Source organism: Heteronotia binoei, chromosome 7 (assembly GCF_032191835.1).
Source record: "Heteronotia binoei isolate CCM8104 ecotype False Entrance Well chromosome 7, APGP_CSIRO_Hbin_v1, whole genome shotgun sequence".
NCBI classification, from domain to species: Eukaryota; Metazoa; Chordata; class Lepidosauria; order Squamata; family Gekkonidae; genus Heteronotia; species Heteronotia binoei.
In genome coordinates, this window is record NC_083229.1 from 109,353,372 (window position 1) to 109,377,239 (window position 23,868).

The following is a 23,868-nucleotide window of genomic DNA, read 5'->3' on the forward strand; positions in this document are numbered from 1 at the left end:
TTCCCCAGTCATCTACACTTTCCCCCCAGCAAGCTCGGTATTCATTTTACCAACCTTGGAAGGATGGAAGGCTGAATCAACCTTAAGCCGGCTACCTGAATCCGGAAATGAACTCAGGTCGAGAGCAGACCGTAGTACTGCAGCTTTACCATTCTGCGCCACGGGGCCTTAAGACCACTAAGTCCAGAGTCTAAACTTAACAAATCGCACCTAGTGACTACCAGTGGCTGAAATTTACTTGGGTTCATTCAACATCCCATCTCACAAGAATAGAACATGAGGTACAACAGTGAGGCCTCCTTCCCTTTGCTTGGTAGGGACCCAAAGTCACATGGCTCTTCCCTTCCTAGAACAGTCTTCCTGCATTGTCCTTTCCACCTGGTCTGACTTAATTGCACTTGTATACAAGTTATTCAGTAACTGGTATCCAAGAAGCAGGCAATGGCAAGCCATCTCTGAACATCTGATCATGGGGTCACTGTAACTTAACAGCATGTTCCATCACCATCCAGCCTTTCTGGATCGCCTTTTGTTGTGTTATAGGTAACTCGTTTGACCTGTAAAACTACCTCAAGAACCGTGACAGAAAGACCACTGCATGTTCTGCATGAGAGCTTTGCTCCTCCCAACAAGGAGGGGTGTCGGGGCCTCCTTTGCCTACATCATGTTCTGCTGCAGTTGAGGTTTCAGCTTTTTAGTAGCTACCCCCATACTTGGGGATCAGCCTCTCAGAAGAGGTCAGAAGGGATTCTTATCGCTTCTGGATTCCCAGCAAAGCTGGAAAACATTCTGTAGAGCAGGAGTGTCCAGATCTGACATAAAAGACCTTGTCAGGCCGGGTCATCTGTGTCATAAAATCTAATGCCAGGTGGCAGAGATATAAACTTTATAAAGGATACAGACAAACACAACAATTATCAAAAAACTTAAAATAAAGCATGCTTAAAACATTAGCACTCATTGATCTTAAAGGTGCTTTCTTTGTATCTCTCCGGTGCAATCCGGGAAATTGGGCAAAGGAAGCTCTGGCTCTTTCCTTCCTTCCTCATGGGACCAGGAGGGGGAGGAGCCTCAGCCAATAGAAGGAAGAGAGGCTTGGATCAGTAGCTCTGCTGTGCGATTGAGAGAGCCTGGCAAAGCACGCTATTCCTCCCCAAGGGAGGAGTCTCAGCCAATGGACAAAACAGAGGCTTTGCTCTGTAGCTCCTGTGCAATTGAGCAAGCCTGGCAAAGCAAGCTGTGATGCAGAAGAAAGCAAGAGAGAGGGAGAAGGAAGCAGATGACAGCCAGTTGTTCGGGGGCCTGCGCGTAGAACTTCTGGGACAGTCCAACTTCAGGCAAAGAAGGGAATGCTCTTCTGGCTATAAGTACTTTTATACTGCTTATTTTAATGTAATGCTTATTCTACATTAATGGGTCCTGAGATATTAGGAGAAAAGCAAGCTTACAAATACTTCAAAATTTAAAAAAGGAAGGCCACACATACACAGAAAAAATTAATGCATAAATAACGATTCGGAAGGATTCTTCCGATCTACGCAGCAAGTGACTTTACAGCAGTTACTTGTTCAGGTGCCGTTTCAGTCTACCGGCATCCCAAAATTTATTACAATTCAGAATGGCAGCATGATTCTACACAAAAAATGTAGGTTCTGATGGGAAAAAAACCTGTTCCGCTAAAAATAACCCGACTAGGAATCATCCCAGTTTGTTTTCCTCATGCTGCAGAGAACAAAATAAGAAAAAAAAGAGAACCTCACCTACTCCAAGAAAAATTCATCTAACCCAAACTCACAATGACTAGAAAGGGTTTGGAGCCCTGCTTGATATTCCTGCAGGAATTATTTCAGAATAAATGGAATAAAAGGGACAAGGGCAAAAAGATTAAAGATGCAAAGACAGAGTCAGAAAAAAAAACAGAAAGCCAAACAATTAAAAAAACACATAAATACAACTTAACAGTATCTGTAAAAGACTCTACAGGATGGAAGAATGAGAAATGGCTAAAAGGCCAAGAAGGAAGTGGTTGCTATAGGAAGCCTAGGGTGCCCTGCTATTGCCTCCCCATAATACAATGGAGGCTTTCTAGATATTTCCCCCACATTAATCTTCCTCCATAAGTTGGCTTCTGCACTAATTAACATCTGAATCTGAATTAGGGAGGATCATGTGTTGTTTAAACAGCCCTGAATCTCTTAAGTGTGGCAGTCATGTGGTTCTGTCTGCTGAGTTTTTTTTTCTTCGCTGCCTGGACTTTCCTTTCATTCCCCATCACAGATTTTTTTTTTTTGTTTAAAGTTTGCTATTTCAGAAATAAGCACAGAGAGAGAAGCCGATCAGTTATTAGCTGGCTGGAATGAAAATTTTGCCTAGTTACATGCAGGTCACTTCCCAAACTTTAACAGATTGTGAAGCAACTTTGCGCTTGCCCAGTGGTTCCATAGCCTTTTAAAAAAATTATTTGGGTTGTATGGAAGGTGATTAGTTCAGATGAGAAAGGAGGAGAGAGAGATCTCCTTCAGCATCACCAAAGAACACAAATACTTAAGCCTTAGTCAACTTTCCATTTTGTCTGACAAAGAAGCCTGCCTAGTTTGAAATTCTGCACCCTCTTGTACCAACGTGCACTTAGCATACCTAGTTCAGATTTTATTATCTCTTAGCAACGTCCCTCTGTACAAACAAGAGTCATACTACACTGAAGACAGAAGGAGAGGGGAGAAGCAGAACAGCAGGTAAAATTCCAACAATGTTGGAGCAAACTACTACAAACATATTGAACTCAACCATCTACAGGAATTCCTCTGATTTGATACACTTCCTTAAACACAATAAAAGGTAACTACATTTCACACTTACTTTTCCAATATCAGCTCTCGGTTCATTACACTGAAATAAGGTATAAATGTAATTAAAAATAACTTCCCCAGAAATTTAAATGCATCAAGTGTACTTATATTTTAACTCCTACCTCCAGTGAGCTCAGAACTGCAAACAGGGTTCTGAGCAGAGTTCCCTCTAAGCTGCGTTAGCGTGAGCTAGTTCACAGATTGTTAGCCTCCACCTCACACATTTTTCTCTTAGCTCAGGAAGGATGAGCCCAGAGCACAATAATTTATGCAGTAGCTCACAACTTTAATGTCAGTAGCTCACAACTTTAACGCCAGTAGCTCACAAAGCTGAGTTTTTGCTCACAAGACTCCGCAGCTTAGAGGGAACATTGTTTTAAGGGTAAAATGGGGAAGTCAGAACCAAAGGCTGAATGTGTGTGACTGGCCCAAGAGCACCCAGCAAACTTACATGGCAGGGTGCAGATCTGAACCCAGGTCAACCACATTCTTGTCTGGGGGTGGTCAGACTGCAGCTCGGGAGGCACATATGGCTCTTTCACACATATTGTGTGGCCCTTGAAGCCCCCAATGCCCGATCAGCCAGACTGGAGAAGGCATTTGTCTCTTTAAATTCCTTCTCCAAGCCAAGCCAGCCAGTGGGAGGGGCTTGGAGAATGCATTTAAAGTTAAAATTGCTTTCCTTTCCCTCTCCCTCCCTCCTTCCTTCCAGCTCTCAAACATCTGACGTTTATTCTATGTAGCTTTTAATTTAAGCAAATTTGGCCATCCCTGTCCTAGTCTAATACATTTGCTGTCAGTATATATATTAGAATATAGATGCTGTTTGTCTGTATTTGTTTGGACCATACAAATGACTGAACAAGATTGTTTTCTACTTCCTGCTGGCAATATAACATTGAATTCCTATATTGGTTGCATGCTATAGCACAAGTCGGAATGTTCAAAAATAAATTCAAAAGAGTACATTCTTCAAAAAGGGCTGGGAAAAGGTGGTATTTTCAGAAGCGCTACAGATATTTCAAACACCACACTACAGCGATTCAGAAGTGCAAAGAAGACCTAAAAATGGAACAAAGGAGGGGTTTTTTAAAGGCTCAGGCACAATTTGCAAATGGGACACATGCAAGTTTGTTTGAAAAGGTTAAAAAAAAAATCCATTAGCAGCCAGGAGCCCAAAAGGTTGTGTCTGAAATGACACACACACACACACACAAAATGTTCGCATCCAGCAGCTAAAATGGATTACAAAGGCTGTTTGAAAGAGGTCTTCGTTTCAGCATGACACAACTTCAAAGAAATTACCTAACTTGCTTCAGTTTCAAGACTTACATACATGGGTAATAGAACCAAATTTGAGTCCAGTGGCACCTTTAAGACCAACCAAGTTTAATTCTGGGTATGACAGGGGTGGCCAAACTGTGGCTCAGGAGCCACATGAGGCTTTTCACACATATTGTGCAGCTCTCGAAGCCACCAAAGCACTGTTGGCCAGCTTGGAGGAAGCATTTGTCTCTTTAATTTCCTTCTCCAAGCCAAACCAGCCAACATGGGGGTCTTGGAGAACACAATTAAAGTTGTTTTCTTTTCACTTTTCCCTCCCTTCCCCTTCTCCCTTCCTTTCCACCTTTCTTCCTTTCTCCGCCACGTTCTCCCCCTTGCGGTCATGTCTTGCGGCTCTCGAACGTCTATGTGGCTCTTACGTTAACCAAGTTTGGCCACCCCTAGTATAAGTTTTCATGTGCCTGCACACATGAAAGCTCATACCCAGAATTAAACTTGGTTGGTCTTAAAAGGTGCCACAGGAATCGAAGCTTGTTCTGTTGCTTCAGACCAATGTGACTCCCCACTTGGGTAATGTTATGTTAAAAACTTGTCTCCGAGGTGGTGATGTTCGAAGCAGGTACATTTATACTATTAAATTCTCATTTATATGTTCGAAGCAGGTACATTTATACTATTAAATTCTCATTTATATCTAGCAAAAACTCTCTAGCTACTGGAACAACAATGGGTTCGCATGTTCTGCCATTAGGGAACACTTCACACTCCAGCTAAGGCAGCGGCTTCCAACCTTTTTGGCACTAGGGACTGGTTTTGTGGAAGAATTTTCCCACAGACCAATGTGTGTGCATGGGTGGGTGGGTGCTGGGATTTTTGCTGCACCCCACCCCACCCCTGTCCCACCCCTGTCCCCTGTCTTAAAAAGAGGGGTAGGCAAAGATCACTGCTGCACAGCCCTTTCCGCCCGCTCAGGACCTGGGTGGATGAAAGAGGTGGTGCTTTGAAGCAAGGCCATGCTGGCTCTTTCATCCGCCCGGGTTCCCAGGTGTGCAAAAGGGGTGGTGCAGCACCTCTGCCTCACTCCAAGGCCCGGTTGCTAACAGGCCATGGACCAGTACCAGTCCACGGCCCGGGGGGTTGGAGACCCCTTAAGCTAAGGATTCCAGGGCACACATTAACTCACATAGGAGTTCTGGCCCAGAATGCTGCTTGGCCAATTTGATGCACCCCACCCCATCCCCAAACTCTGCATGTAACTTAGAATAGTGGTTATCAGCCGGAGGTGCATGTATCACCACAGTGTGGCAGAGAAGTAGTCTAGGTGGGATGCAAGGTTTTCACAATAATTAAGAATTCACTTTGCCCTCCATCCTCTGGTCCACCTGCAACTCTGATGGGTAGTCTCCTGTCAACACTGTCTGCCATGGGAGGGACAGTGGCTCAGTGGTAGAGCTTCTGCTTGGTAAGCAGAAGGCCCCAGGTTCAATCTTCAGCATCTCCAACTAAAAAGGGTCCAGGCAAATAGGCATGAAAAAGTGCAGCTTGAGACCCTGGAGAGCTGTTGCCAGTCTGAGTAGACAATACTGACTTTGATGGACTGAGGGTCTAATTCAGCATAAGGCAGCTCCATATGTTCAGCCATGCTAGTAATAACCTTGGCCATTTGATGTTTCTCCAAATCCCCCATTTCCCCCTGCCCACCGGCAAGTGCCTGACATGCCTCTTCTGGCTGTTCCTACACAAGTACCCCTTAAAGACAGCAATAAATGTTACTCCCAACAATACAGCAATATTTATGTCCTTAAAATGTACTGTAAATGATAAACCAGGAAGCCTGTAAATGTATCAACATACTTCTCAAAAAAAGTGGGCTTTTTGTTTTCTCATGGTGGGATGCAGGTTTTTTGATAGAGTGATCAGTGGGATGTAATATATGAAAATCACTGACAGAATACACTCAACGTTCCCACAGCTATAAAAAGGTAAAGGTAGTCCCCTGTGCAAGCACCAGTCGTTTCCGACCCTGGGGTGACGTCGTATCACAATGTTTTCATGATAGACTTTTTTCGGGGTGGTTTGCCACTGCCTTCCCCAGTCTACACTCCCCCCCCCCCCCCAGCAAGCTGGGTACTCATTTTACTGACCTCAGAAGGATGGAAGGCTGAGTCAGCCTTGAGCTGGCTCCCTGAACCCAGCTTCCGCCAGGATCAAACTCAGGTCATGAGCAGAGGCCTTGGACTGCAGTACTGCAGCTTTACCACTCTGTGCCACGGAGCTACTATTCTCACAGCTATACATAGAGAGAAACAGGCTGTCTGTCATTCAGGGAAGTCTGAGAAATCCCTGATAATCTTCCAAGAAATTCCCATTTCCCTGAGCAGAGTTTGAAAAACAAACGGATTAGATGAAGAAGGCCTAAAGTAAGCACAATAACCTGTCTATTGACCAGGCATGTGTGCCTCCTCTCAAACACACAAAATACCAAAACAAAAACACTGAACTGTAGTAGGTTAACAATGCCTCAGGCACCACCTCAATGAGCAATCACTGGCTTTTTCTTCCCTTCACAAATCATCTTTTAAAAAAATATTGCTACTATAATGCAAATATTAAGTAGATCTCATGGCACAATCAGATTTCAGGAATGTATCACATATCCACATTTTGTTACATCCTGTTACATAAGCCACAAGTTACCAGTCTTTTGGAACTTAGATCCTTCATTTTTCTCCATTCACCCTGAGAGAAAAAGTTTCAAAAGGAAGGCCACCCATGAAGACACTGACTGAAAACGGCTTCAGTAAATGTGTTCTGCATTGCTGTAATACTCCGGAAGAAAGAATTTTTCAGCCTTGCCCACCCAGTAGAATGAACTAACCCAGAATACGCCCATCAGAAGCCTCCATACCTCTGTTTTAAGAAATATTTTCTTCTAGAGTACTGCAATAGTACAAGTGTAATAAACGTCCATTAGCGCTCCAGTATCCTCACATCGCCAACCAATATAGAGATTTAACTCTATGAACACACAGGGCTGTGCAGGGGTGGAATTCTAGCAGGAGCTCCTTAGCATATTAGACCACACACCCCTGATGTAGCCAATCCTCCAAGAGCTTACAAAAAAGAGCCTTGTAAGCTCTTGGAGGATTGGCTACACCAGGAGTGTGTGGCCTAATATGCAAAGGAGCTCCTGCTAGAATTCCACCCCTGGGGCTGTGTGATCCCACTGGCATATCTTGTGTTTCACAGGACAGGGTCATAAGCAGCTGCTTTAGCAGGCCATCCATCCAACAAAAACAACAACTAAATATGATGGATAAATACCCTTCTAACTAATGGCTCAGTGTTGCCAGCCTCCAGGTGGCACCGAGAGATCTCCCACTATTATAATTGAATTCTGGACTACAGAGATCCGCCCCCTGGAGAAAATGGCTGCTTTGGAGGGTGGACTCTACGGCATTATACCCTGCTGAGGTGTCCCCGCCTCCCCAAATCTTGCCTTACCCAGGCTCCAAATTGGGAAATCTAGCAGCTCAAATTTTCTTTACCCTTTATGCCTCTCTTTGCACTGGAGAAGCTGTCACCAGAGAACTCAGCAAGGACTGCCAGAAGCTCAGATGTGAAAGTCAACAGAACCAGACATTAAAGAAGTATTTTTTTTTTCCATCTTGCAGGAAATTAGTTCTGCTTTATTATTACGGGGCATTTAGAGAAGGAGAGCCAGAACTGCAGCCACAAACAGAACACTGACAGCAATCTTCACATTTTAAGATGTGAGAATAGGCTTTATACGAAAGGTTCAACGGACACATCACATGCAATCACAATTTATTGTTAGACAAATGACTCATTCAGATGAAAGAGTCACTTCTGGTGGCTGTGATTAGGAATAAAGAAGTTAGAGGGAAGAGTGTTTAAAACCAGTGGTTTTTACTGTACCAAGGAGAGCCCTTGGGCTCATCAAATTAAGGGATCCTTAATTAGAAGTTAAGTTGGAGGACGAAATTCTCTGAAGATTTTACTTTTTTTCAGCATTTTGTTCAACACACAGTGGTGTGTTATAGATAACATTCACAATCCATGCATGACGATGGTTCATCACGTCCTGCCATTTTTTGTGACCTGTATACATCCTGAAATCCACTGGCGTTCAACAGAGAAAGGGTTCTGAGTCGAGATAAAATACACCTCCGAGCAGCGAAAGGCTCGTTTCTCATGTTAATTCTCCACTGCTGATCATCACTCACCAGAACTGTCATTTCCCCACCTGTACCAGCTTTGGACTTCAACAGATCAATGATCCATCTCATCAGCAGTGCTTACCCTCCAGTGAGTCTCAGGAAAAGTTCTTACCAAAGACTTTTAACTATGGATTCCAGAGACTGAATCTGGGCCCCAAAAGATAACTGATAACTGAAACCTTTATTAGGCTTTTGTTCATAAGAATCCAGATAATAGGAAGGAGGAGGCAATGCAATTATATTATAAAAGAAAATGCCATTTAAAACTATAAACATCTAAATTTAGTATAAAATCAAGGCTAGACTAAAAAAAAGATCCTGCCAATACTTTGTTTCTTCCCTAAGCTGATAAACCCATCCTGCACAGTTTAATTACTGCCCATCAGTGAAAATAGGCAAGGAAATATTAATATTCGTTAAAACATGCATACAAGGAAAAATGTATTTGTTTAAAATTTAAACAGCGCAGATCTTACTTTCCAGCTTTGCTGAGAATCCTTAGCCTCGACTTACTGGGGAAGAGGGAAATAAACTGAAAGGGATGGGATGGGATGGGAAGAGTGAAACTGGAAAGGGAGGAACAGGTAAAGCAAAAAAAAAAAAAGCAAGGGAGGGAAAGGTGTATCAGAAAGGTGTGGGGGGGGGGGGAACAAAGGCTGCCAGGGAAAGAGGCCCAAAAGAAATCTGTTGCCCTAGCATGCACCTATATTCCTTCTATGTAACACCAGAAGAAATCTCCATGTGCTTAGATATTATGCACCTAGTGCCAGACAATACAAATGCATACAGTTATTCAAAACCAAAGCAGATTTAATATAACCACAACAAGGCTAAAAGGCTCCACTCCTTGAGCGTACCCTAGCTCAAGTGTCCCCAATCTTGTTGGACCCATGGACATTTTTTGGAATTTTAAGAACTGCTAGTGTGTGGCATAGCAAAATGGCTCTGTAGGGGAATCTAATCGCAGAATATGAGGATGTTCCACAGCAGGTATCCTCTCCTGTGATGAAAGCAGCTATTTCAAAACAGGTTCGTCCCGTAGACATAAACTGATGCATCCTAGGCTCTTCTGTGCCACCTCCTGCTCCAATTAAGTGGAACAAAGCTAAAAACGGCTGCTTGTTTGAAGAAGCAGAACCAGGAAACACGCCGGCAGGAGACATGGCGCCCACGGGCACCGTGTTGGGGGATCATTCCACTAGTTAATAAGAACCATTAAGATAACTGCTGCCAGCAAGCGCCGGGCACTAAAGCAGACAAAGTTTTCTGGCTCATCCTGGCAATTTTTAGCCCTAAAACGATACGCAGTCATTCCTGGCTTTGCCTTTCAGCTACAATTCCTGCTCTAGAACCAGTGCTGGATTAAACCCTGCGGAGGCCCCTAGGCGATCAAAATCTTGGGGGTCCCCTCACCAATTATCTCAGAGTGCCCGCCCTGCTGACCATGGGCCCTGCTGCAGCCTGCAGGCACCTTCTCAAAAGCCCCTTTGACAAAGCTGCTGGGGAGAGGCAGAGAGAGGCAAACTTGGTGACAATACCGGCAGCTGCCACACCAGGCAAGCTGGGCAAAGAGCGGCTCAGTTGCTAACTGCTCGTGTAGACTGAGAGGGCTGCAAGCAGGGGGGAAACCGGGAGGGAGTCACCACGGGGCCCCTAAAGGCTTGGGGACCCATAGGCCAGTGCCTACATGACCTAATTGTTAATCCGGCTCTGTCTAAAACAAATACCACCCTACATTCCAAAGGTAACAATGATACTCTCTTACCTGTGTGAGTCAGCATATGCCGCTGTAAGGAACTTGCCCACGGAAAGACTCTAGGACAATGAGGACAGCTGATTTTCTGGATGCAGTTTGAGTAGGTGTTCTTCTTTCCCCGGAGCACCTTGTCCTCTATCGGTTCTCTCTCTTCTTCACTGGTTCCATTTCGGTCAACCCCTTCTTTGAAGTCTGGGGCTGACTGCAGAAACGTGCTGAACTTATTAGTGTCTGTGGTCGCCAACATCTTCTCTATGCTAGCAAACTCACCGCTGGACTCCAGATCCACGCCGCTGCTCGCTTTGGCCTTGTTTTTGGTGCCTTTCTTCCTGCCTCTTTTCTTCAGGGATCCAGAAGAGGCAGACTTCTGGGGCCTCTCTGGACTGCACACCCTTTGCGGCAAGTCGCTAGGAATGCTGGTCTCCGAATCGACTGCACTCGCGGCCGTCGCTTTCGGCTTAGAACCCCCTGGTTTTTCGGGCCCAGCGGAGCTGCTGGCTGCCTTGGGGACAGGATCCGTGACCTCTGTTTTCAGCAAAGCAGCAGCAGAAGACACTGATGAAATAATCTGTGCAATGGAAGCGAGGGGGGGCAGCTCTTTAGTGATGGGAGGTTTTGGCAAGAGAGGGGGAGGCTTGGGCCTCAAGGGGCGCAGCAAAGCAGAGTTCCCCAGAAGAGCTGGAGAAATGATCGGGACAGTCAAATGCAACGGACCCTTCAGCGGCTGGGAATGTCGGAGAGCTTGGTTCTCCGAGTTGCCGTTCACTGCAGGAGGAGACGTTTGAACGTTACGGAGCCTCTCCTCATTCCCGCTGAGGTGCTCCTGCTTCTTCTCCTGGCTCAGAGCGTTGTCCTCTCTGTCCTTCTTTGGAGCTTTGGGGATTGACAGATCTATGGGCTCCAAGGAATCATCGTAGGGAGAAGAACCGAAGGGATTTTCCTGTTTCACCAGCACAGAGTTTAGGTTTTTGTTCTTTTGCGAGAAATCCAAAGGCTCATCAAAATCCACAGGGAAGCTGTTTGTGGTTTCAAGTTTGATCGGCGGGTGAGAGGGGGCGCCCACTAAGAAGCCGTTCTGAGGCTCTCTGAAAGGTGCGATGGGCTTGCAGTCCGTGTAAGTGCTGTCTTCCAGGAGCGGAGGGTCGGGCTGGCTATCTGAAGGGGAGCAATCTACTGCCAGCACGTAGCTCTCTACCTCCTTCTCCGGGATGTGCAAGTGCTGCTTGAGGATATGGTGGACACAGTTCCGCTTGGCCGAGAAGGTGGTTCCGCACTCTTTGCATTCGAACGGTTTCTTCTTCTGGCAGCTGCTGTGTGTCCTCATGTGAATGCGGAGCGCCCGGTAATGCTTCAGGTCCTCCCCACAGAACTTGCACACCGTGTCCGGGGCACAGAAGGTCTCCACAATGTTCGTTGTGTTGCTGGTGACATATTCTATATTCTTCTCTATTTCCTTCCGGGTAATCTTGAGGTGCTTTTTGCGCAGGTGCCTCTCGCAGTTTGCTTTCACCGTGAAAGGGTAGTGGCAGATTTTGCAGATGTACGGCCTCTCCCCGCTGTGTGTCCTCAAGTGCCGGATGAGAGCGGCCTTGTCAGCGGCAATGTACTCACAGATATTGCACTGGTAAGGGGAGATGCCCAGGTGGCTGCGGATGTGAGCCCTCAAGACGCCCGAGAAAGCAAACACCTGGTCACAAAACCGGCATGGATACAAGACTTTTCTCACGGCCTGAGACTTCTTGTTTGCTGCCCCGGAGATAATCGCTTTGAGGTCCGTTACCTCCTGCTTGATTTTTCCCTCCATCGTCAAAGGGAGAAAGGCCTCTATGATGCTGTCTTGTTCCAGTTGAGTTCTCATTTCACGCTTAGGCTCTGCCGTGGCCTGGGGAGAGGTGCTAGACTTGGATCCTGATTTGCCGTAGGAGTCTGAAGTTGATTCTTCAGCGGGTTTGGCCAGCCCGGGTGGCGCTGGAGGAAGGCTTGGGCTGATGCATCCAGGAGACGCCTGCTGTGCATTGACCAGAGGAGGTGGCGTTGAAGTCGCCACAACCGTCCGTGGAGCTACCAGGGGCTTTGGCTTTAGCGGCGGCATATGCTTGAAGACGGACTGCGCGCCAACGAGAGGTGCCTTCGAAAGAGGTGGGAGGCTGATCTGGGGGGTCACCGAAGAAGCCATCTTTAAGATCTGCTGGATGTCCGCTAGCTCAGCGCTGGGCTTGACTAGGATGCTATTGTCAGGCTGGATGATGAAGCTTTTCTGGAAAGGCTGTAGCGACAGGAGCTTCAGGTTCTCTTTCGTAGGGGGAAGGAACGAGAAAGGCCCTGCCACGGAAGCAGCCTCTAAAGGGGACACGTTCAACTGATTAGCACTACAGGGTTCCTGAGGTAGGTTACATTTCAGTGTTCGTAGCTGTGTTTCTCGGACCTCCTCTGGCGCCAGCTCCTCCTGCTTGACGGGCTGGACATCTTTGGTGTGCTGCAGCCCCAAGGATGCCATGTAAGACCTCAGGTCTTCGTCCTCCGACTGCAGGTCGTGCTTCTCTTTACCCTGAATTGTTGTGTGGGTTTCCACGTGCAGTTTGAGCGCAGACAGCATGGGGAATGCCTTGTTGCACGTCTCACAGACATACCGGTGGAATTCGCTGATGCATCTCCGCAGGTTGGTTTCGCACCAGACCTATCAAAAGCCACAAGAGAACACAAGGTGAGTAAAGGGGGAGCTGGTTTCAAAATCCAACAACAGTGACTTGATATAGGAACATAAGCTTTCTGTGTTACTCTTCCATCGGGCAGGAACAAGAAGATCATTCACAGTGAGAGCAAGAGAGAATCTATGCATGATTACATGCAGGTCTTTTTTTTTTTGTAGCAGGAACTCCTTTGCATATTAGGCCATACCCCCCCTGATGTAGCCAGTTCTCCAAGAGCTTACAGTAGGCCCGGTACGAAGAGCCCTGTAAGCTCTTGGAGGATTGGCTACATCAGGGGTGTGTGGCCTAATATGCAAAGGAGTTCCTGATACAAAAAAAGCCCTAATTGCATGTATTTAGATCCTGGCTGACAATGATCTATGTGTCTGCTGTAAAATCAGTTGTGGTAGGGGAGTGGGGGAGACCCAGGGCTTTTTTTTTTAGCAGGAACTCTTTTGCATATTAGGCCACACACCTCTGATGTAGCCAATCCTCCAAGAGCTTACAGGGCTGTTAGTACAGGGCCTACTGTAAGCTCCAGCAGGACTGGCTACATCAGGGGTGTGTGGCCTAATATGCAAAGTAGTTCCTCCTACAAAAAAGACCTATGTCCAACTCTTGGCCCACCAGCTCCACCACACTCCTTTCTACCTGGGGACAACAGTGAATTTATTACTACCTCCCCATCCCCTGACCAACTCTGGCCCCATAAGCCAACAAATCACTGATCTCTATTTTACAGAGAGGCTTACTTACAAAACTTTTAGCATACACTTTAACTGCTTGATGAAGGGCTCTTCCACATTCTCTGTTTTTTCGCTATTGCTTCAGGTTTCCCCCTACCATTATCCGCACACATTTTGCTCCCTCCAGTGGCCAGTCTAACATTATGTCCAGAACATTATTGCCTGCGTTTTGAGCTCCAAGTTGAGTTATCTGTGAATTCCCACCTATGTCTTCTTGCTTAGGCCTGGTATTAGACAGAACTGTGTTTTGGAAGGTGCGCCCATATCGCAAACAGAGTATCAAATTCATCACCAATGAAAAGGTGACTTAGGATATCAGAGTCTATGTAGTTCATCATAGCTTGAGTTCCCATTGGCCTGTAAAAAGCTCACACCCAAGGGTTTTTTCGTAGCAAAAACTCATATTAGGCCTCACCCCTCTGATGTAGCCAGTCCTCGTATAGCTTACAGTAGGCCCTATACTAACAGCCCTGTAAGCTCTTGGGAGGATTGGCTACAATAGCGGTGTGTGGCCTAATATGCAAAGGCTTAATATGCTGCTAATTGATTGCATGCAGGTCTTTTTTTTTTGTAGCAGTAACTCCTTTGCATATGAGGCCACACACCCCTGATGTAGCCAGTCATTCAAGAGCTTACAGTAGGCCCTGTATGAAGAGCCCTGTAAGCTCTTGGAGGATTGGCTACATCAGGGGTGTGTGGAAGAGAGCCCTTGGTCAAGTAGTTAAAGTGTGTGCTAAAGGTTTTGTAAGTAAGCCTCTCTGTAAAATAGAGATCAGTGATTTGTTGGCTTATAGGGCCTGAGTTGGTCAGGAGACTAATATGTTGCTACAAAAAAAGCCTTGCTCACACCCATGAAGGTACTGTAGGACTTAGTGTCTTGCTCTTGCAGAGTAATGATCCTTATGGAATGCAAAACATGTTATGAATTTGATCTTAGGTTTGTGGATACACTAGTTCACAACTTTATTTTTCCCTCTGACTCAAGTAGCAAAGCTTGTAGATGCAGCTTGCAAATCTGTATGAAAACTTTACTGAGCTGTGTATTTCCTTAATGCTGCTTTTTAAGCCAACCACTACCAGGTACCCTTCAGAGTCGCCACTTAAACATTAAATTCTCCCCAACAAGATGCAAATGTGGCCAGATCAAGTATGCTAATTCAGGCTCAAGCGCTTTATATCCCCAAGTACTCTGTTTCCAAATTCCATCTAAAATACTGCTAATTTAAAAAAAAAAAAACAAGGAAAAAAAGTCATCATACATTTGGATTGCCAGTCAAAGGAAGAGATTACCTGAGAGATGCGAGGAAACTTCCTGCAAGAGAAGTCAGTGAATCCCAAATCGTGGAAGCCTGCTGGAATCGAGGGGTTGTTCTGAATAAAAGGTTTTCCTGATAGGTCTCTTGGAAGTTGTTTATGAATGACTGCATTATGCCGTAACAAACCTCGGTGGGTGCGAAAGGTAATACAACAGATGTCACACCTGGAGACAAGGGGAAAAGACAGCTTTATTTGTTTTAGCTATCGAGTGGCTTTCCCTGTCACATGGACAAGATACACAGCTGCATCAAATCACATTAGAAATTGAGCATAGTCTGTTACCATCTACTTTAAGTTAGACTCAGATCACGAGATTATTCCGGAAAGTTACAGGCTAATGCAAACTTGCAATCTTTTAGCATCTTACAGAGACCAACCATTCCCCTAAGTGAGTGCCTCTGGCAAAACTGCACCCTGCTCAAAAATAGACACTCTTGTTCTGCCCACCTTTTCAAACATCAGCAGCCCCTGCAAGAAGAAACCAGCCAGTTGCACCCTTGGCTCAATACTAACCTATAAAGGTACAAGGTAGTCCCCTGTGCAAGCACTGGTCGTTTACGACTCTGGGGTGACGTCGCATCACAACGTTTTCACAGCAGACTTTTTTTACAGGGTGGTTTGCTATCGCCTTCCCCAGTCATCTACACTTTCTCTCCAGCAAGCTGGGTACCTCGGAAGGATGGAAGGCTGAGTCAACCTGGAGCCGGCTACCTGAACCCAGCTTCCGTCGGGATTGAACTCAGGTTGTGAGCAGAGAGCTCAGACTGCAGTGCTGCAGCTCTACCACTCTGCGCCACGGGCCTCCAACACTGAAACAGAGGCTGTGGTTCAGTTCCTGTTCAATACCACAACAGCGGCACAGTAAAGATGAACAGAAGTGGGCAAAAGTTGTAGCAAACAAAAAAAAAAATTAAGTCGGCAAGAATGGTGATGGCACAGAAGAGTGGAACACAAGCCTAGCAATTATTTCGATGTTAATTTCCAGAGCAATCAAATACAACCTTGAAGTAAGACCTACCCAACTAACACCAGACAGCTCACATACCGCTCTCACAAAGCACAGTGGCTCACCAAAGGCTTAATAAGATTTCTGTTTTCTCATGTACTTCCAGAGTGATCCTGAGGGCCCACTGTCTCTAAGACCACCCCACCTCCAATTCACAGCAACAATCCAACTGGGCCTCATTGAGCTTCCACCCCTCCTCCTTAAATTCCAAAAATAATTACAGCCATTCACCGTTTCTTGAGTTCTCTCTCACATATGAGAAGTGAGTATGCACTGGGGAAAGGGCATTCTCCAAAAAAATAAAATCCAGACCAAATGTTCTTTCAGTTTGTTAATTTCACTATTTTGCTGTCGGATTCAAACTTCGTACCACTTTGCATTTTTAACCACTGCCCACCAGCTATATGTAGCTCTGCTCACTGTACCCCAATCCATTGTCTGTGGCTTTGCCAGCAAAAATTGCTGCCATGTGGTTGGAGCACCAAGTTGTTATGAGACTGTAGGGTTGCCAGGTCAGTGTAGGAAAATACCTGGAGACTTTTGGGGTGGATCCAGGAGGGCGGGGTTTGAAGAAGGGAAGGAACTCAGCAGGGCTTTTTTCATAGCAGGAACTCCTTTGTATATTTGGCTCCATCAAGGGAGTGTGGCCTAATATGTAAAGGAGTTCCTGCTACAAAAAAAGCCCTGGACCTCAGCATGGTGCAGTGCCATAGAGTCCACACTTCAAAGCAGCCACTGTCTCCAGGGGAGTTGATCTCTGCCAGCTGAGATCAGCTGAAAAAGTGGGAGTTCTCCAGGTCCTTCCTGGAGGCTGGCAACCCTATTCCAACAGAGGCACAGACTTTTCAATTTCTGGTCTGTGGGGGTGGGGGTAGGCACATGGGATTTTAACTTTGTACCACTTTGCATTCTAAACCACTGCCCTTATGTAGTTCTGCACTGTACCTCATTCCTCATCTGAAGAAATGCGCATGCACACGAAAGCTTACATTCTGAATAAAACTTTGTTGGTCTTAAAGGTGCTACTGGACTCCTACTTTGTTCTACTGCTTCAGACCAGTGTTCCTTTTAAGCTGAGTTAGCGTGAGGTAGCTCACAGATTTTTAGCCTCCAGCTCACACGTTTTTGTCTTAGCTCAGGAAGGATGGCCCCAGAGCACACTAATTTATGGAGTAGCTCCCAACTTTAAGGCCAGTAGCTCACAAAGTAGAATTTTTGCTCACAAGACTCTGCAGCTTAGAGGGAACATTGCTTCAGACCCACACGGTTGCCCACCTGGATCTACCTCTTTTTGTAATGCTTGAGCTGAATTTCATTTTTACATGTCTCATTGAAGAGGGTGCTGCCTCTTCAAAACCAAATGCAAGGAGAAGGATCACGCAGGACACAGAAATCAACTGATCACGCAGGACACAGAAAGCAGTTTTGCGAAAGCCCAACAATGGTCCCAGCACATTTCAGGCTCATCAGGGGAATATCTACCAGACAAATGCTCCGTTTCCACTTCTTCCCAGAGGCAAGTCTCAATGCAGTCACTTTACTGCGTCTTCGATGGGACCCACAGTTGTAAATAAAACTGCTTCCTGCATCACTGGAATTACTCTTTGCACTTCCATTTTTACAGCCTTTGCTAGAACTTAAATAATGACCAGGTTTTTCTTTGACTCCTGATTTTACAGTAGACAGCTGTATTCTCTCCCCCCGGGGCATTTTAAGCAAAATTTCCCAGTAAATCACACAGCTCGAAAAAGATTATTCCTTTGGTAGGCACGGCTGCATTCACCAGACATTTTGCAATTCGTATTATCTCTGTTTCCAGGACACAGCATCTGATATAGTGCTCAACTGAGCCAAAAACAGGAGTATTTCAAACTGACACAAGCACGGCCGGAGCTAACAGATCCCACCAAAACATGATACACTGATGCTACTGGATCTGGGAGGATCTGCCAACCTACTACCCTCTTTGGGAGAAGGGGTCACTTAGCAGGGCTGTAGCCAGGATTTCTTGTTTGGGGTGGGGGGGCTGAGGGGCCACTTAGTTTGGTGGTCCTGGGCTCTTGGCACTGTCAGCTGCCTTGAGTTTCACAAGCTAACCCCTTCTTTGCCTGGGCAGTCGCAGCAGCTCTGCTCCCCCACCCCTTTCTTATGTGCCCATCTCTCAGAGAGACACTCTTGACTCCCCCCCCTTTCCTTTGCACTATGGGTTAGGGAAGGGGAGAGAAAAAAGTGAAAAGACCAGCAGCAATGCTACTACTTGTTTAGAGTTGTGGTGAGCAAAGGGGACAGACTGTGGGCCCTCCAATGGAGGGGCCATCCAGTTGGGTTTGAAAGGATGGGCCTGGCCCCCACTGTAGCTACGGGCCTGGGTCATTTGCCATGTTATGTGAACTGCGGCAGCCTACTTTAATAAAGCCAGGCGGCACAGTCAGAAAGCTTAAGAATTCTTGGAAAGGCAGGCAGAAAGCGACTCTCAGGTGTAGATAGCAATGGAGAAAAGTGGGGCTGCGTAGACAAATCTTCGTCCCAAGCACATCCTCTCCCGCTCATTTTCTTCCATGGCGTTACCGGCTAGCTCACTGGGCAAAAATGAATCAACACGAGATTTTAGTTTGCCCCGCTGCTGCATTTGCTCATTAAAGGTCACAGTGACCTCACAGCGAGCTCAGGGTCACAGCCAAAATCCATGCGCGGCGAGTTACAGAGAAGGGACCTTGGAAGTGCTCGGGATGATGAAAATATGGAAATCTCACTGGGCTTGTACTATTCTGCCTTAGTAATGCTCAACACCTGTTGTCATGACTGCAGAGGCAAAAACAGAAACAAAAGCTTGTGTGAAGCTGCCACCCAGAAACATCTGTAATAGCCTCCAACAGCCAAAGAGACTTAATCTCAACAACGGCTTTCTACCCAAGACCTCCCACCTTCTCTCTGGCAACCTTTTTTCGAAAGCTATCCACAAAGACAATGGGGACAACTGAAAGTGCACACTGCAAGTCTGAAGATGCAAGACAAGAGCCGTGAATCTGGAACACTCGCAAGGTCTCTCCCAGGATTTGCAAAAGTCACTTAGGCTTGTCAGATAGACTTTGCAGAATATCCTGTGGAGGACTGGAAGGGTAATGAGCAGACTGGAAGGAATTCTTGTTCTACCATGCAGGGAGCACAGAGAACTCTACTCAACAAGGACTCTTGCAGACCACTGGAAGCCTAGGACAGCTCAAGAAGATGCGAACACAAACTTACTGCAGCCGCTACAATGTGGTGCTGCTGGAAAATCAACAGTAGTAAGCCAGGAAAAAAGTGATTAGTGCACACTAGCATTGTTCTCCCCTCCCCCAAGACAAACATGACCCTTTATACTCTGCCAGTTTTAATAATCCGTGATGTGAAAAGACAGGAGGAGAGAAGAGGCAGGCAGCTTTAACGAAGCACCTAAGGGTTGGATCTAGACTAGATTTTCCATTAAAGGAAGGAAGAAGAAGATGATATTGGATTTATATCCCGCCCTCCACTCCGAAGAGTCTCAGAGCGGCTCACAATCTCCTTCACCTCCCCGCCCCCCACAACAGACACCCTGTGAGGTGGGATAATCTCCACCAGTTCCTTCTTCCTACTGCAGAGTCCCAATTTGCCTCTCATGCCTCTTCTTGAGGGTCCCCTGTCCCCAAGAAGCAGCATTTTGGGGAGATCAGTGGGCTGCAGTTGAAACGGGGGGTGGGGGGAGGGGAGGGTTGCCCGTTCTGGGTTGGGAAATATTGGGGGGGGGGCTTGAGGGGGAGCCTGAAGAAGGCTGGGTTTGGGGAGGGGAAGGGCGGGATATAATGCCATACAGCCCACCTTCCAAACCAGCCATTTTCTCCACATGAACTAATCTCTGTTCCCTGGAGAGCACTTGTAATCCCAGGAGATCTCCAGCAACCATCTGGAGGTTAAGTGAATAAAGAATAAACTGTGTTTGTAATCACTAAGAATAATACAAAAAATCACTTATAGAAAGATTCTGAAAAAATTAGTAAATTTTATCTCATCTCAATTGGTTTGATTCTTCACTATAATAAAGCGCTTGTGCATTGTCCTCTGAGATGGTTGTCAAAAGGAGGCTTGGCTACATCAGGGGTGCGTGGCCTAATATGTAAATGAGCTCTTGCTACAAAAAAAAGCCCCGCAAAACGTCCTTCTGTGGATTCCCTTGCACAATTTATAGATCGTACTAACTTGTTCGCCACAAGCACTTTATTATACTGAAGAGTTCAAACCAAACGTCGTATGGAGATGTGATAAAATTTATTAATTTTTCAGAATCTTTGTGTAAGTGATTTTTGGTATTATTCTTAGCGATTACCATACACGGTTTATTCTTCATTCACTTCTTTTTAAACACATCTTTTTAAATGCCTTTAAAAGGGCAGCACATCTTTTTAACACATCTTTTTAAATGCACATCTTTTTAAATGCCTTTCTTCCATAGGAAATAATGAAGGATAGGGGCACCTTCTTTTGAGGCTCATAGAATTGGACCCCCTGGTCCAATCATTTTGAAACTTCGGGGGTATTTTGGGGAGAGGCACTAGATGCTATACGAAAAATTTGGTACCTCTACCTCAAAACATAGCCCCCCCCCAGAGCCCCCAATACCCACGGATCAATTCCCCATTATTCCGTATGGGAATCGTTCTCCATAGGGAATAATAGAGTGCCCAGTAGACATTTCCCTCCCCCCCACGCTTTCTAAAGTGGGGGGAGGGCCTCCAAACCAGGGAATCCCCTGCCCCCTCCCTCTCTCTCACACACAAATACTTACTGGGTCTTGTTCCTGCAGAACTTTACTTGATCTGAAAACGAAAGCAAAACAAAGGGAGGGGCCGTTCTCCGAAGCCCTTCCTGTTTCCTGCTTCCTGCTCAGCCTTAAAGGCACATATTTCAAAAACGGACCTGCAGGATCTCTAAAACTACATGGTGACTGTGGGGGGGGGGGCTTCCCCTGCCGGCCAGCTAGCTGGGGGCGGGGAGAAGCCTGTAAAAACGGGGGATCCCCCGCTGGGACCTGGGGATTGGGAAGCCTAGATGTCAGGCATAAAAATAAAGAATCGTTAACACTAGACATAACAGTGAGTACAAGCAGGGCTTTTTTTTGTAGCAGGAACTCCTTTGCATATTAGGCTACACCCCCTAATGTAGCCAATCCTCCAAGATCTTACAGTAGGCCCTGTAAGAAGACGATTGCAGATTTATATCCCGCCATTCTCTCTGAATCAGAGACTCAGAGTGGCTTACACTCTCCTTTATCTTCTCCCCCCACAACAGACACCCTGTGAGGTGGGTGGGGCTGAGAGGGCTCTCACAGCAGCTGCCCTTTCAAGGACAACTCCTGCAAGAGCTATGGCTAACCCAAGGCCATTCCAGCAGCTGTAAGTGGAAGAGTGGGGAATCAAACCTGGTTCTCCCAGATAAGAGTCCACACACTTAACCACTACACCAAACTGGCTCTCTCTGTAAAAAGAGCCCTGTAAGCTCGTGGAAGATTGGCTGCATCAGGGGAGCGTAACCTAATATGCAAAGGAATTCCTGCTACCAAAAAAACCCAAAAACCCTGATTACAGGGATGTATTAAAAACTGTGACAGCATTCCTATAATGCTCTTGGGGAAGAACTTAATGTATAAAGCTAAAGGGGCCGGGACACAGAGAGGTGTATGGTATCCAGCAATCCTCATTACAATTCAGCAGCTAGGTTTCCTTTTGCATTCACGAGGCAGGTTTATAATTTCTCAGTGGTGAACAGAAGACACTCTGTATTACTTCTCAGAGGTGATATTATTGTCCATGAAGCCTGATACATTTAAAGAAGGGGCACGGCCAGATATGTGAATACTAACTACTAAATGTGAATGTCTAAAGGACAAGGGGGGTGGGTGGGAATATAAGACAGGGGTGGCCAAACTTGCTTAACGTAAGAGCCACATAGAATAAATGTCAGATGTCTGAGAGCTACAAGACATGAAAGTCAGATGTTTGAGAGCAGGTAGGCAGGAAGAAAGATGGAGGAGGAAGAAGTTGAAAGAAAGCAGCTTTAACTTTAAATGCATTTTCCAGGCCACCAGCTGGTTTGGTTGGGAGAAGTGATTTAAAGAGACAAATGCCTTCTCCAAGCTGGCCTGTCGGGTGGTGGGACTTCGAGAGCCACAGAATATGTGTGAAAGAGCCACAGTTTGGCCACCCCTGATGTAAGACCTGCAGATATGCAGACATTTCATTTTCTGCTCATACAGTGCAATCTGAAACTGAGTTACATCATTCTAATACCACTGACTTCATTGGGCTTAGGAGCATGGGGTTGTTTGGAATTGCACTGCAAATCATTTAATCTAGGCACAATTAAGAATCTCTAGGTCCCATTGATTTAAAGTGGCAGATTAAAAACATGCTTAACTCTCCTGCACTAAAACAATCGACAAATGCTTAACTTGGCCTGCCATATGACATATGTTAGTCCCTGCTGGGCTGGGGAATGGGGGTGGAAAATACCTGGATTTGTCCTTTTTTATTAAAGACCTGACACTGGTGATGGCACCACTGGGGGGGGGGGAGTATGATGCTGAGCTGAAACTGTACATGTGTGCATCAAAAGCAAAGCTTAATCATTTACACTGAAATATCAAAGGAGTAACAGAAATGTTGCTACAGAATTTTTTTTTAAAAAATCCTAAGAGATGACTTTTGTTTGCAAAAGAGAAGGACTGAAGCCTACTTCAAGGCAGGGTACAGAGGCTCCCCTCCACACCAGCTTTGAAACGAAAGGAACTCTAGCTAGCACTTTAAAGCAAAAGAATTATTCCTCGATGAAAGGATGCCATTGTTCGCTGCTGTTAAACGTGCACTGGTTTATGTCCTTGTTAACACCCGTCTGTTTGCCACATTGCCCCCCTTTCCTGGACAAAACCCTCCTCTGTCTCCACATGCAGGGCTCAGAGAGAAGCCGGGTCAAACAGCTGCACTAATCCGTACAGTTGCTGGCGAGAGGAGCGATGCTGCAGTGAGAGCTCTTATGTCAACGGGGAAAGAGCTGCAAGTCTGGCTCACAGACCAAGAGCTGGACAACAGGGCAATTATTCATCAGCTTCTAAATATTATGAATCTTTAACCTCAAAAATAAATACAGGTACTTTCACTGTGACTAAACGTTAACACCGTGCTCAGCAACACTGCAGACAATACAGCAGTGACATATTCCCTGCTCCAGAAGGCTTGTGGTGGAGGAAACAAAAATCCAAACCTTTGAAGCTGAAGCACAGCAAACTCCAAATGAGATTCATTTACACTTGGGATTTCCATATTCTGATCCAACATTCAGATGACCTCCATATGGAAAATTTGTTTGAGCCACCTCTCAAACTTGAGCAGGGTGTTTTGAAACATAAAGAGAAGCCATGTTGGATCAGGCCAATGACCCATCCAGTCCAACATTCTGTCATACAGTGGCCAAAAAAACGTGCCATCAGGTGGGGCCAAGACACTAGAAGCCCTTCCACTGTTGCCCCCACCAAAACCAAGAATACAGATCATCACTTGCCCCAAACAGAGAGTTCCATCTATATCTTGTGGCTAATAGCCACTGATGGACCTCTGCTCCATATGTTTATTCAGTCCCCTCTTACATATGAAGAAGCTTTATACTGAATCAGACCCTTGGTCCATCAAAGTCAGTATTGTCTTCTCAGACTGGCAGCGGCTCTCCAGGGTCTCAAGCTGAGGTTTTTCACACCATTTTGCCTGGACCCTTTTTTGGAGATGCCGGGGATTGAACCTGGGACCTTCTGCTTACCAAGCAGATGCTCTACCACTGAGCCACCGTCCCTCCCTCTTGAAACTGTATATGCTGGAATTCCTATGGCTGTGAATTCCATATGTTAATCACCCTTTTGGGTGAAAAAGTACTTCCTTTTGTCCATTCTAACCTGACTGCTGAGCAATTTCACT

The 23,868-nt window shown here is 46.0% G+C and overlaps 1 protein-coding gene across 1 annotated transcript in view; it reads right to left on the reverse strand.

Moving 5' to 3' along the window:
• Nucleotides 1–23,868, reverse strand: part of RREB1 (ras responsive element binding protein 1) — a 191,007-nt gene that overhangs the window by 18,075 nt on the left and 149,064 nt on the right. Inside the window, exons 10-11 of the mRNA XM_060244191.1 lie at nucleotides 14,857–15,046; nucleotides 10,140–12,807 (exon numbers count right to left, since the gene is read on the reverse strand). Coding sequence (XP_060100174.1) covers nucleotides 10,140–12,807; nucleotides 14,857–15,046 — 2,858 coding nt within the window. The remainder of the gene's footprint in view (nucleotides 1–10,139; nucleotides 12,808–14,856; nucleotides 15,047–23,868) is intronic.